This window comes from Cotesia typhae, unplaced genomic scaffold (genome assembly GCF_013202065.1).
Source record: "Cotesia typhae breed Kobodo isofemale line unplaced genomic scaffold, CoteBio_Ctyphae contig_4, whole genome shotgun sequence".
NCBI classification, from domain to species: domain Eukaryota; kingdom Metazoa; phylum Arthropoda; class Insecta; order Hymenoptera; family Braconidae; genus Cotesia; species Cotesia typhae.
In genome coordinates, this window is record NW_027423748.1 from 3,912,048 (window position 1) to 3,926,640 (window position 14,593).

Genomic DNA, 14,593 nt, shown 5'->3' on the forward strand with positions numbered 1-14,593 from the left:
TCTTTAAGGTATATTGACATTACTAATGTATTCTGTAAAGAGATTTACACCCGAAAGAATTAAAATTAGCTAAATTAGATAGCTATTCAAACTAATAGATCCAATATGTTGATTTTCAGGCATAAATATTTTTTTTTCATCTTTAAAGGCACTAAGAATAAACGCTCCAACGTTTCTAAATGAGAGGTGCCACAGCAGGGGCAGGAGAAGTTAGGATCGACAGGAATTAATTTTCTTTAAATTAATTAAATTCAAATTAATGTTATTTAATTTTAAATTATTTTTTTCTGATGTATATTACCGATAGGCGTATGCTGATTAATAAATAAATAAATAAATAAATTACTGCGATGTATACTGGTACTTGGAGATAGAGCTGCTCAAATGCCTAGGATGGTAAAATATAACCCAATGACATTATTTATTATTTATTTTTATGCTCGAACTGACTCGAACTTTGGATTTCCCCCTAAAAGATATTGAACTGTCGAAGTGGAGGATAAAATCATTAAGTAGTAAATAATTAAAGTGGACGTCAAAATAAACTTATCCCTCATTCCGTGCTGAAAATCATGACACTGAAATTAACAGATATTTTGCTTTTTAATTTTACTTAAAAAATAAATTAAATTAAATTAATAAATTGATTCTAAAAAATTATTTTAAAAAAATTGCACTTATTCTTTTTTACAATTTCGACTTGTGAAAATTTTTTTCTAATTTTATTATTGATACAATTTTTTACAAAATTAATAAAAAATAATGACATCAAAATTAGCAGTCACTTTGTATTTTTTAATTGTTTTTAATTTTCATATATTTCATTTCAAAACTTTCATCATTTTTTTTACTGAAAAAATTACTACAAAAAAATTAAAAAAAAAAATTTCCATTTGTAAAAAACTTGAAAAACTATAAGTGCAATTTTTAAAAAATTTTTTTTAGTTCTAATTTAATAAATGAAAAAAAAAATTAAAAAACATCGGCTAACTTTAGTATTATCAGTCTTTCCCAGAAAAAAAAAAACTGACTTTTAATCCTTACGGTCACGGTCAGTCTACGAGTTCCAGGATACGTCTAGGATAAAGGTTCTGGATATTCTCCTACTCTGAGTCTTGCATGACGTATCAGAATCAGGAAGTTTAGCGCGCGATTTAAATGCATACGGAAACTAATGTGTTTTATTGTGCATCCAGAACGCGCATGGGAGAGGAGAAGATACTTAGGGTGAGAGGAGAAGCTTTAGGAAGTGATCCTGTCGGAAGAGAGAGTCTTTAGCCAGGACAGAGTCGAACTGTAACTTGATCTTGAATTTCTTGTTTAAGAAAATTCTTCTCGGATAACAGTTGTGTACAAGTGGGGACATCTGAGCTCGAGATTGTGGATACTATGCACACTATATATTATATATAGTCTACACACTAACTGGAGAAAGAGAAAAGAGACGATATTAGTTAAGAACCAACAATTTGAGTACATAATCATAATTATGTCCATATTATTGATAACTCAATAATTGATTGCATCGGCAAAATATTATTCACTATTCTTAAAAAAATGTGCTATATTTTTTTATAAATATATTGTGGTTGAATTCATAATTTGAGTGTAAACTAATACAGGTATTTGTCATTAATAATAATAATAATAATGTCGGCTTTACAAAAATCAGTTTTGAAATCAAAACTTCCACCTTCTGGAATAGATTTTACTTCAACAAGGTTAGTAAATAAAAAGAAATAAAAAATAGATTTTTTTAAAATTATTATCGTAAAATTAATTGAAGATTTTGATTGTTTTTTATAGATCATGTAAAGCAAGAGCACTACAACGAAAGCGGGACTACGACCCCGTAGAATGGACCCCCTTTTTTGATGAATCGAAAGATGTTGTAATTGGAGAGAATACATTTCATATTTATACAAAAGGAAATGAGGGACCAACTCTCGTATTATTGCATGGTGGTGGTTACAGTGCTCTAACTTGGGCAGAATTTACGGTAATTTTTTTTTACATATAATCTTATAAAAATATTAATATTTTAAATACGGAAACAAAAAATGATTGTTCAATATATAAATTTTTAATTAAATTACTGCTTCATCATCAGTAATTTTTATTAAAATAACAGTAAGTTTTTATAATGACTGCTTTTCGAAAAATCAGTGACATAACATAAATGAATTTATAAATAATAATCTAAAGTTATCAAGACCTTGAATTAATAAATATTTATATTACAGAAATCTATAACATCGATGATAATTTGCCGAGTATTAGCGATGGATTTGCGAGGTCATGGTGATACTCATACAACAGATGACGAAAATTTATCAGCAAATACATTAGCAATGTAATATTGTTATTCTAATTGTCATAATTATTTAACCAAGTTGTTTGTTTGGATAAAAATACTTAATTACTACTGTGTTTAAATTATCAGGGATGTTGCAGCTGTTATAAAACAAGTAACAGAAAACAACCCAGTTATATTGGTTGGGCATAGTATGGGTGGTGCTGTAGCGGTTCGAGCGGCTGAACATATAGAAAACTTGGCTGGATTAACTGTGATCGATGTGGTTGAAGGCACAGCTATGGATGCTTTGACATCGATGCAAAGTTTTCTGAGGTCAAGGCCAACTAGTTTTGGTTCAATCTCACAAGCTATCGAGTGGTGGTTCGTAATTTCATTAAATTTATATTTTTATTCTTTTTTAGTAGGTTTCATAGAAATCTAATTATTGCATTTGTCCTCATGACGCAACTTTTGAAAAATTTTGCTATTTTCTGACTCAGTTCTGACTCAGAAGCTGATTTAGAAAATATCATCAGTCCATAAGTTTATACATGTATGTATTTACATGTATATATATTAGGGTGTACCAAAATGTAACTTCCGTGAAGAACCTTTTGGAATTTTGAGTTCCGCTTTTAACAGGGGCTGTATTTGGGCATTTCCTGAGATATTTTGGAGGGAGAGGATTTATTTGATTTTCATATAATTTTTAACAGCAGATTTAATTGGGTACTTCCGGCCAAATTTTGAATGAAATAACTTATCTAATTTTTGTAAATTGTATTTTAAAGCCCATCAAACGAGCTTCAATTTTTCTGCCATTTTATCCTTCTAAACTGAATATAACTTATTCGTCTGTAGATTTTTAATGAAATTTTACTTTTGCAGTCGATTTTCGGATTAATTTGTCCAATATGTCTCATAAAAATCTATCCGTTTTTTTTTATCCTTATTCTCAATGGTTTTTTTTTTCTGTGAAATCTTAATACATTTTCTCTTTTCTATACTGTTTCTTTTCAGTTGTGTCATTTTTTTCGATTCAAAAAAATTTTATAATATGTAGACTATTTTTGCGATACGTATTATATTTGTAATTAACATTTAATTATATTTGTATGTCGGTGAATCTATCGTGACACAGATTTCGGTATCACCCTTGAGATACTATGTAAAATGACGCGTTCCCTTTCGTTGATATGCCGGGTCCTCAGTAGGAAAATTCTGAATCATTATATTGTTACTAATATTTATAAGTAAAATTAGCTGTTTGTGAAATCTACTTCCATTTCGGCTGTTGAATGGCCTTTGTTTATTTTTGTTATTTTTAGTGTACGGAGTGGGCAAATACGGAACATTGAATCAGCTAAAGTATCAGTTCCAGGACAGATAAAAAACAATGAAACAAATAAACTTGCTACTCACGACATTAAAGATGCATTGGAATCATCAGTTGCTCATTCCACTGAAAATTTATCAGTTACAATCGAACGAGATGATATAATACCCGAAGATGAAGTTGTTGGTGATGATCATGATGAAGATGATGATGAAAAGAAACATAAATTACCTGTGGCAACGAAAGATTTTACAACGCAAAATAAAAAGTACAGTTGGAGAATAAACTTATCGAAAACTGAAAATCATTGGAGCGGTTGGTTCAAAGGCTTGTCAACGGCATTTTTAAATGCTCCTGCTCCAAAATTGTTGCTGTTAGCTGGAATTGATAGATTAGATCGTGAACTTACTGTAGGACAAATGCAAGGTACTTATTACTTCTTAAAACTAATGTTTTTTATTTTAAATTTATATAAGTAATCATTAATAATATAATAACAAATATTCTTTGTAGGTAAATTTCAAATGCAAGTGCTACCTGCCTGTGGACACGCAGTTCACGAAGACGTTCCAGATAAAGTTGCCGAAGCGATAGCAACGTTTATGGTTCGAAATAAATTTGCCGAACCAGCATCAGATTTCCATCGTGTATTTCCAGCATGTTAATCACACTTGCTGTAATAAATATTTCAATACTTATAAATTTATGGGCGTTTATACGCGTGTAAATATTATACACTAAAGGTTTGTACTTTTATGGATTTATTTATGATATTTTTTTTTATTACATCAGCAGCCATTATATAAAAATAGATATAAAATAAAGAATCGATATTACAATGTTTTCCGATACATCACGCCTTAAATAGTACGTAAATATTAAAATACACATGCATTTCTAAAAAATAAAAAAGAACAGTATAATACATTCAATACTCAATAAAAACTAATTATTTTAAAAAGCATGAGCTTCAAAATAAATTCAGTCTTACATATTAAAGTCAGATATAATTTAAATAATTTGTCTTTTAAAAATACTGATTAAAGGAAAAAAAATTTGGAGCATTACAAAATTAAGGTACTAATTACTAACAAATAATTTATTAATAATTAAATAATATATTATTTTAGCCGATGGGATCTTTGAGAATAACACAAGGTCCTGCTCTTCCAGTTCTGAGCGGCGATACCTAATAAATAATGACAATATTAAAATCCCGTCAATACTTATCATCAATAAAAATAAGTTAAGCAAATAAATTAAGAGCTAAGTAATAATAATTAGATATTAATGTAGCTTAAAATAATATAAAGCTAAAGGTGTGTACCTGATGCCATTCATTGAGAATCGGATCATAAGTCTCGACAAGAGTGAGATATTGCTGTCCGTCGTAGCCTCCAACTGCAAATAATTGATCACCCAGTAGACAGACACCGACGGCATCGCGAGCAACACTCATTGGAGCAACCATCGTCCAAGTATCAGTTTTAGGGTCATACCTGCAACAGATAAAAGCATAAATAGTTAATTAATATATTTGGAAAATACAGGAAATTACTAAATAAAAAACAATGCACTGATTAATGAATTTTACCTCTCAACACTGTCATAACGACAAGCAGTGTTAGAACCTTTGGCAGTAACATCGTAACCACCGAGAGCATAAATACAACCATTAGCCACTCCAACACCTACACCTCCTCTTCGTTTGAACATTGGTGCGCACCTTGTCCATTTGTTGGTGTGAGGATCATAACAGTCTACTGTATTCAAGCATGAATTAGTGTCTCTTCCACCCACAGCATATAATCTATAAAAAAAAAAAAAAAAAAAAAAAAAAGTATATAATTGTCAAATTTATCCGTTCAACGATATAATTATTAGAAAAAATATTCTGCTTAAACGTACTTATCGTTAAGAACTGCTACTCCAACAGTAGATCTTGCTTGTGGCATTGGGGCAATCAAACTCCACTCTTGAGTATTGGGATCCCATCTCTCTGCTGTCTGCAAAAAACCCCATCCATCATGGCCACCAACAGCATACAAAGGTCCTCCAAGTATAGCTACACCTATTTTTAAAAAATTATGTTATCCAACAAAATAATTATTTGCTGTATTTTTAATTTACTCCTATGTAATACTACTCTCATTTTATAATCAAGTTAGTGTTTAACTGTAAAAATAAGCAATAAATAAAATTTAATGAACAGTACAAATTATTTTTTATTCAATTTTTCCTAATTTATTGATGATCGAAAAATAAAAAATAATTTATTTTAAATCTATATTATTAAGAGAATAAGCAAAATTTTAAGGCCAGTGTATTTATTTGATAAAATAGGTTTTTATGATTAAATTTAGTATCGTTAGAAAAGTCTTTTCATGGTTTCATATCATTCTCACCAATAGTCAATTTATGATGATAGGTATTTAAGCTGCATTTGAAAATGCTCTATTTCTACAAACATAATTAAAAAATTACCTTGTTTCTTGTGAACTATTGACATTTTTGAAGATATAAGCTCATCGCGATGTTACGCTCATCAAGACCTTTCATTCAAGTACTCACATCAATTTTTCATGTATTCATATATTATATATGTCGGAGATAAGAATAGCTGGGTTCTTCCCAAGGGATGGGAAAATCCTAAGCACTTTTAGTTTATAGCTAGAAAATAAAACTTAGAATTTTAATTTTTATGATTTAATCCGCTAAGGAAATTTTAGTTAAACTTTCCTTACGTCTTTTATGACGGTAGGCTCGGGTTCGAAAGATCACATCTGCTGGTCTAACGTAGTCACGATCAAGGGACAGCAATACCCAAGTGTATATCTTCGGAATGTACAATTGCAAAACGTAGCTTGTACATTTTTTTCAGAATAATTACCTGAAGGAGCTACAGATTGAAAATAAATTTTGAGAATAGTCAGTTCTCTCTGAATAGTGAGCGATAACTGATTGCTGTCCTTCTGACCGTGTATTCTTTTTTTTTCGTTCTCTTATCCAAGTCTGTCGTCATTTTATTATTTCTAATATTTAACTTTAACGATATCTTATTTTATTAATATTGTTCATATTGTTAGTTCAGTGTGTTAAATAAATTATAATTGTTAATAATTAAATAATTATAATAAATTATACTTTTAGTGTGTGTGTGCTACGCATTAGTAAAACGTTGTTACAAGAAACTATAATTGTGTATTAATAAAATTGTACGATATTTGTGTCATCTTGATATTGTGTTTAAATAATAAAATGTCTCAAGATAATAACAATAGTATGCGTCCTTCTCAACCCAACGCTAATATATATATATATATATATATATATATATATATATATATATATATATATATATATATATATATATATATATATATATATATATATATATATATATATATATATATATATATATATATATATATATATATATATATATATATATATATATATATATATATATATATATATATATATATATATATATATATATATATATATATATATATATATATATATATATATATATATATATATATATATATATATATATATATATATATATATATATATATATATATATATATATATATATATATATATATATATATATATATATATATATATATATATATATATATATATATATATATATATATATATATATATATATATATATATATATATATATATATATATATATATATATATATATATATATATATATATATATATATATATATATATATATATATATATATATATATATATATATATATATATATATATATATATATATATATATATATATATATATATATATATATATATATATATATATATATATATATATATATATATATATATATATATATATATATATATATATATATATATATATATATATATATATATATATATATATATATATATATATATATATATATATATATATATATATATATATATATATATATATATATATATATATATATATATATATATGAATATATGAAAAATATATCAAAATGCATGTGGGTACTGAATGAAAGCTCTTGATCAGTATAACATCGGGATGAGCTTATATCTTTAAAAACGTCAATAGTTGCGAAAGTACAATGTAATTTAACAGAACTCAATGTTTAATAGAGCAAAATTTTATTTATTTATAGTTCCCAAGTCACGGCAGTTGCATAATGACTGCAAGGTTGTTAGTAATTATAAATCATAAAACTTACCTAGCCCGTGACGATGAGTATTCATCGGTGGTAATCTACTCCACTTAAGCGTTGAAAAGTCTAATCTCTCAACACTGTCTAGAGTTTTTAAACCATCACGACCACCTACGATAATCAGCTTAGATTCGACTACAGCTGCTCCAAATTGCAAACGACGGCCATTCATACTTGCTAAATTTTTCCAAGTGTTATCACAAAGAGAAAATGCATCTATTGACGTTGCACCCTTGTGATCGTCCATTCCGCCGACTGCTAACAATTGTCCTACGGTGGCTTTACGGGGTCGTGTACGGCATGACTGAAGTAGAGGACGACGTTCAGGTAATAAATGATACTTTAGAGCTTCCATTACCAATTCATGAGCTCGTCGTTCATTTTTAAATATCTCGTTTTCATCTATGTGATCGGCTATAAACTATAAAAATTTATAATAATTAAATTAAATTACAAATGCGTGATTATGAATGATACTGAAATTCCAAGACATCTGTCAGCTTTGTGGATTTTTATAACCACTTAATTATTATCAAAAAATTGTAATAAAAAAATTCCACATCTAGAAAATTAACAAAAAAATTTTTTTTTTTTATAATTAATTTTTAATAAAAATCAAAAAAATTAACAAATGTATTCAAATTTCAGTAACATGATTATGAAGATATGTGAACCATGAATGCATAGTTAATATATTAAATAAACTTACAATAGGTGACAGTAAAGGTAATCGCACTAATCCTAAAAGTCTACCAGCATCTTTACGCCGATTATCCAAATCATATTGAAGCCAACTTATCAATGCCTGGAATACAATTTCTTCATCTGGAATGTTCAAGTCATCGGATTCTAATAGCTTAGCAACGTCGTCAGCAGACAATAAGAAAAACTCATGATTTTTCATTACTTCCATAAAGTGTACGGTTGCATAATTATGCGCGACATTTAACAAATGTCCACAACCCTGAGTATCAGCAAACATACGTATGCCCAAACAATTGCTAGGATGAAGCTGTTTTATTAAAAATTGACAACAAGCCTTTACGACAGCATCTATTTGCAATAAATTAGCCGTTGTTAAAAGAGTTTCTACACTCTCTTCTCGCAATTCTATGATTCCTAAAAAAAAATTAATGCATCATTTTACTAATCAAAAAAAAAAAAAAAAAAGAAATTAAGTTGAGTATTTGAATATCAAATTAAAAGTATGACACTGAAATTAGCAAGCAATTGATAATTTTTTTATTTTTCTTGAAAAATAAACTAGGTTTAGAAAATCATTTGTTAAAAATTGTAATTAAAAATTTTTTAAAGCTTAAAGAAAAAGATTTTTCTTACTAAGGGTCTTACTAAAAGACCCAGTCATTGACACTGGTCTAATTGTTTGACACTTGAAATTTTATTCTAATTAAAAAAAAAAAAAAAATAATTGTCTTGAAATTTGTAATTCAAAAATTATCTATATAATTAAGAGAATAAGCAAAATTTTGTGGCCAGTGTATTTATATGATAAAATGGGTTTTCATGGTTAAATTTGGTATCCTTGAAAAAGTCTTGACCTGGAGTTGTACCTTTTCATGGTTTCATATCATTCTTACCATTAGTCAATTTATGATGATAAGTAATTAGGCTGCATTCGAAAATACTCTATCTCTAGATACACAATTAAGAAATGACCTTTTATCTTACGAACTATTAACGCTTTTAAAGATATAAGCTCATCCCGATGATACACTTATCAAGACCTTTCATTTAAGTACCTACAACAATTTTTCATATTTTTATATATTATATAGATATATAGTATATAGAATATATATATGAAAAATATGTCAAAATGCATGTGGGTACTCAAAGGAAAGCTCTTGATGAGTGCAACATCGGGATAAGCTCATATCTTTAAACCCGTCAATAGTTAGAAAAGTACACTGCAATTTAACAAAAGTCATTATTCAATTAAGCAAAATTTTATTTATTTATAGTTCACAAGTCACGGCAGTCACATAAAGACTGCAAAGTTGCTAGTATTTATTATTAACTTATTAGATTAGATTTTTTTTTTAATTAAAATAAAATTGCAAGGGTCAATAACTAGGTCTTTTACCTGATAATTTATTATTTTTTTTTTTAATTCTAAAAATTGTTAGATGTGTCTCAGTTTTAGTATCATATTAAAAATTTATAAATTGGCAACATATTTAATAGATATTGAAACGTGACACCTTGTTAGTAATTTTAAAAATAATACCTGTATAACAATATTGAATCAAAGCCCATAGAGCATCAGGGTCAACTTTTTTCAGTTCTATTTCATTTTGATTCGATTCTCGTAACGAGCTAGTAAACATTGCAGCAAAGTATTCCGAGCTAGCACTAAGCACTAGTCGATGCGCTGAGAAACGTTTGTCACCTATATAAAAAAATCATGTTTCAACTACAATATTAAAATAAAACATGTATTTAATATAATAATTACCGGCAATTAAAACAATATCAGTAAGCTGTTGCTTATGCAAATAATTTTCCATGCATTTTAAACTTATCTCTGCGTGCTTAGCCACCCGGAAATTTTCATCTTGGATTGTTGAAGCACTGGACATTAAGCTAGAAATACTCTGTTCACTAGTTGTAGCATCTTTTTTCAGTAATGTGAGTACCTCTTCCTCAACTTTACTCATTTCGGAACTCTTCATGCCTTTAATTATCTGACCGCAAACTTTGTTTACTAAAAATTTGTATTAGAAAGTTTATTTCTTGTTATCGATGTTTTGGAATTTGAGTACATAAACTATTTCACACCTGTCATTATCCGTGCGTGACAGTTAGCCATCTAACGTTCGTGTTAGAACTAAAAATATTTCCATTAATTTAACATATATATATCTACACAAAAATATACAAGTAAGTAGTTTAACACTGTTCACACGCTAAAGTACTTAGGTGTTTACAAAAACACGTGGAGTATTTTTAAAGTTATAAACATTACATTATTTATTAAAAAATGTCTGAATATAGTAAAGTGCGTGTAGGAAAACTTAAACTCAAAGGAGAAAAAACAAAGTACGTATTTTTTTAAATTTTGTAATTGTTAAATAATTGTTTATTTACTGCAACAATAATTTGTTTATTTAGGTCCAAAAAACGGAAGCAAAAAAAACAAGATAACAAGGATGAAGAAACTAAAGTTGCTGAAAACGATGCTCCCCAACATGGTAAAAATTTAATTAATTAAATGTTTTATATTTATAGTAAAATATTTAAAAAAAAAGATAACCTATAATTTTTTTCTTTTTTACTATGACATTAAATTAAGCTGTCATTTCACAATTGTTTTAATTTTTTTTAACAAATAAGTTATAGAAAAAAAAATTATTAAAAAAATGGACTTGTAGAAATTTTAACAAATTAAAAATGCAGTTTTTTAAAAATAATTTTTTTGTTAAAGAAAATTAAAAAATTATCAAGTGACAGCTAACTTTAATGTCATTTTTTACTACATATTTCTTTTTCTTTCTAATTGTTAATTAGCCTTATTAGTTTATAGCATTTTAAGTATAGAAAATTTGATTTATATAGAGTCATCTTGTTCTTAAGTATTTATACTCTGTCTATATCTACAATCATGTATAAATAATGATTGTAAATTTAGCAGACATCTGATAATTTTTTAATAATTTATAAGCAATTTATGTGTTACAGAAGAAATAGTGTAAAAACATGCATATGAAAATTTTCAAAAATTTTTTCTATGCAATTTTTTAATTTTTTTTTTTTACAACCATTAAATTAAAATTAATATAATAAATCGGTTCTTATTTTCAGGATATTTAATATTTGATGTTTATTTAATTTTCATACAACGTTTTGCCACTTTCGCAGCTTCCTCAGCTACTACAACAGATAATAATAATTACGATTACATTTCAATTATATATAAATAATACCAAATTAGTAATAATTTAACTAAACAATCAAATTAAACTAATTTAAATACACCTCAGGTAAAAATTTCCTCAATTATAAACATCAATTGTTAAATTTATGTAAAATAATCTCGGTATTCATATGACTTCAAATACCTTCTGTTATTAGTATCATCTCAAAATATTTTCAAATACTATATAATTGTCAATTATTAATAAAATAAAACTTATTGTAAATTTTTTAGAAAAAATTATATTTTCATACTTTATTTAGTTTCTAAATAATTGACAATTATATAGTATTTGAAAATATTGTGAGATGATACTAATAACAGAAGGTATTTGAAGTCGTATGAATTCCGAGATTATTTTTACATAAATTTAACAGTTGATGTTTATAACTGAGGTAATTTTTACCTGAGGTGTATTTAAATTAGTTCAATTTTATCGGTTAGTTAAATTACTACTAATTTGGTATTATTTATATATAATTGAAATGTAATGATGATTATTGTCTGTTGTAGTGAGAAAGCTGCAAATATAAGAACCGGTTTGATATATTATAAATTATGGAAAGAACGCTAATAACTTTAAAATTAATTTTAAAATTCTCACAAATTAGCTGTCTGCTGAATTCCCCCTCATTATAAATAGAGTAACCCTGTTATTAGCCCTATGGGCTGTTGGATTTAAATAAAGGTAATAAATAAATAAATAAAATAATAATTCTTTCAGGTGGTTGGTGGAAGGTGAATTTATTCTCTGAAATCACTGGAACAGTTGCTATAGAATTCGGTAACCATACTTACATAAAAGCGTTAGACAATGGATTATTCACTTTGGGAGCTCCACATGATGAAGGTGATGGACCATCCCCGGAAGAAATCCTCACTGCATTTCCAGTAAATGAAAATAAAATAGCCCTCAAGTCTGGCTATGGGAAATACGTTGGAATTGATAAAAGAGGAGTTGTTATAGGAAGGAATGATGCTGTTGGTGCTATGGAACAATGGGAGCCTGTTTTCCAAGTAACTATGATTATTTTAATTTGTTTAGTTATTCTGCTATTTTAGACGTTTACACTATATTAAAATAACTATATTTTTAACTACTGAGTTTTTTTTTAAATTAACTATTTTTTAATTTTGTATAATTTTTATTTCATTTCTTTATATCTATGTAAAGAATTTTAAACAAATTTAAAAATTAGCAATATAATGACGTATTTATTTTTTTTTTTTTCACGTCCAATTATTTGTAATGATATTTATCTAATGATTTCAGGATGGAAAACTAGCAATTTTAGGTAATAATAGCTGTTTTATGTCAGTGACTGAAGAAGACGATGTTATTTGTAACACCAAAACAGCTGGACCACAAGAATATGTTTGTTTGAGAAGTATGGTCCAACGAATAGATGACCCCACCAAAGGTATACCTATTGAAGAACAAGGATCACTTACTGAAGTTGAAGTTAATTATGTGTATGTATTAATTACTTTGAATTAATAATTTAATTATTTACACACGATAATTCATTTTTATTTGATTATTTTTTTTTTTTTTTTTTGATTTTTAGCCGAAAGTTTCAAAAATTCCAAGATAAAAAGCTAAGGATAAACACCGAAGATCGAAGCAAATTAGCGACTGCTAAAGCTGAAGGAATTTTACACGAAACTTTACTCGACAGAAGAAGTAAAATGAAAGCAGACAGATATTGTAAATAAAAAATAATTACAATAACTAAATGATTTGTCAATCAGATAATTAATTTAACAAAAATACGGACTTATTTTTCACATAATATTGGCACTTAATTTTATTTTAATCAAAATTGTGAATTAGTTTTTTTTTTTTTTTTTTTTCTCTAATTTACGGCTAAATAAACAATGACATAAAAAATTGTCCGTAATTCTTAATACAATAATGCGTAATGAGTTTTAATGTAAATGAAACGCAACATCGTAAAATTAATTGAGCAAATAGTGATTTATGATTATTAATTAAATTTTTTTTTCTTTTCCATTTTTTTTTTTTTTTTTTATATATATATAAAAAAAAAATCAGTTCTTGTGATAATATATATTCATAAGAGTTGATTGCATGTTAATTTAATATTAAAAGTTAGCTATGAGCTTAAATAATTCATTAAAATATTTTACCACGTATTAATTACTTATTTTAACTTTTTTTTTTTTACAATTTTAATTGAAACATAGTGGGGCCAAAAGCAATTAAACAATGATAAATTAGATAAAATAAACACGAACAAAAATAGTATTAATTTATTTCAAAATCCACATTAAATGGGTCTTTAAAATTTTTAAATTGAAATACCGGCGATAGGCCTTTAAAACCTGCGCACGTTGCACTTAAAACTTTATTTTCAGTTTTAATTACTTGATTTACCATTTTTTTAATTATATTAATGATCAATTCCGTGTACTAACGCTACTGAAATCGATCAATTATCGATAAATACGCCGTTATTTACATGATTGTGCTCAAAATCGAGCGATTTATTGATTTTATCTGTCTATATTATAACTATTATGATTAATATTATTAATTAATAATTCCTATCCATCCAACTTACGTGATAGTTATAGTTTTTTAAGTGCTTTAAGTGAATATTGTCAAAGTTTGATAATCTCACTGAGAAAATTTAGTTGGACGGGTTTGATCATCTTAAATTCTTTTCCTTTTTTACATTTCTACAAGTAGACTCAGTGCAGTTAATAAATTATTAGCGACAGTAAAAATGATCAGATAAAAAATTTACATTTTGTTTACATCAGTA

At 26.7% G+C, this 14,593-nt stretch overlaps 3 protein-coding genes across 3 annotated transcripts; 2 read left to right on the forward strand and 1 right to left on the reverse strand.

The window, feature by feature from the left end:
• Positions 1–1,419: 1,419 nt before the first annotated feature.
• LOC141527673 (protein phosphatase methylesterase 1) lies at positions 1,420–4,927 on the forward strand. Its single transcript, XM_074243255.1, has 7 exons — positions 1,420–1,721; positions 1,807–1,999; positions 2,244–2,353; positions 2,444–2,677; positions 3,625–4,058; positions 4,146–4,375; positions 4,763–4,927. Exons 1-6 carry the CDS (start codon positions 1,651–1,653, stop codon positions 4,295–4,297), a joined length of 1,194 nt encoding a protein of 397 aa, XP_074099356.1. The 5' UTR covers positions 1,420–1,650; the 3' UTR covers positions 4,298–4,375; positions 4,763–4,927.
• Positions 4,384–10,582, reverse strand: LOC141527672 (kelch-like protein 5). The gene is made up of 8 exons (XM_074243253.1): positions 10,347–10,582; positions 10,119–10,280; positions 8,580–8,989; positions 7,877–8,291; positions 5,541–5,703; positions 5,227–5,442; positions 4,960–5,131; positions 4,384–4,821 (listed from the first exon to the last, which is right to left on the reverse strand). The coding sequence occupies exons 1-8, from the start codon at positions 10,561–10,563 to the stop codon at positions 4,759–4,761; spliced, it is 1,818 nt and encodes a 605-aa protein (XP_074099354.1). The 5' UTR covers positions 10,564–10,582; the 3' UTR covers positions 4,384–4,758.
• A 209-nt stretch (positions 10,583–10,791) lies between these two features.
• Frg1 (FSHD region gene 1) lies at positions 10,792–13,913 on the forward strand. The gene is made up of 5 exons (XM_074243260.1): positions 10,792–10,930; positions 11,003–11,082; positions 12,529–12,821; positions 13,078–13,277; positions 13,373–13,913. The coding sequence occupies exons 1-5, from the start codon at positions 10,872–10,874 to the stop codon at positions 13,518–13,520; spliced, it is 780 nt and encodes a 259-aa protein (XP_074099361.1). The 5' UTR covers positions 10,792–10,871; the 3' UTR covers positions 13,521–13,913.
• The last annotated feature ends 680 nt before the right edge of the window (positions 13,914–14,593 follow it).

Excerpts from the sequence above, each read along its gene's own strand:
- LOC141527672 (XM_074243253.1), bottom strand. The coding sequence starts at position 10,563 with ATGAAGAGTTCCGAAATGAGTAAAGTTGAGGAAGAGGTACTCACATTA. Across the intron at positions 8,292-8,579 it reads TACCTTTACTGTCACCTATT|TTTATAGCCGATCACATAGA; the intron begins GTAAGTTTATTT and ends AAATTTTTATAG. Across the intron at positions 5,704-7,876 it reads TACTCATCGTCACGGGCTAG|GTGTAGCTATACTTGGAGGA; the intron begins GTAAGTTTTATG and ends TTTTAAAAATAG.
- LOC141527673 (XM_074243255.1), top strand. The coding sequence starts at position 1,651 with ATGTCGGCTTTACAAAAATCAGTTTTGAAATCAAAACTTCCACCTTCT. Across the intron at positions 1,722-1,806 it reads ATAGATTTTACTTCAACAAG|ATCATGTAAAGCAAGAGCAC; the intron begins GTTAGTAAATAA and ends TGTTTTTTATAG. Across the intron at positions 4,059-4,145 it reads TACTGTAGGACAAATGCAAG|GTAAATTTCAAATGCAAGTG; the intron begins GTACTTATTACT and ends TATTCTTTGTAG.
- Frg1 (XM_074243260.1), top strand. The coding sequence starts at position 10,872 with ATGTCTGAATATAGTAAAGTGCGTGTAGGAAAACTTAAACTCAAAGGA. Across the intron at positions 12,822-13,077 it reads AATGGGAGCCTGTTTTCCAA|GATGGAAAACTAGCAATTTT; the intron begins GTAACTATGATT and ends TAATGATTTCAG. Across the intron at positions 13,278-13,372 it reads GAAGTTGAAGTTAATTATGT|CCGAAAGTTTCAAAAATTCC; the intron begins GTATGTATTAAT and ends TTTGATTTTTAG.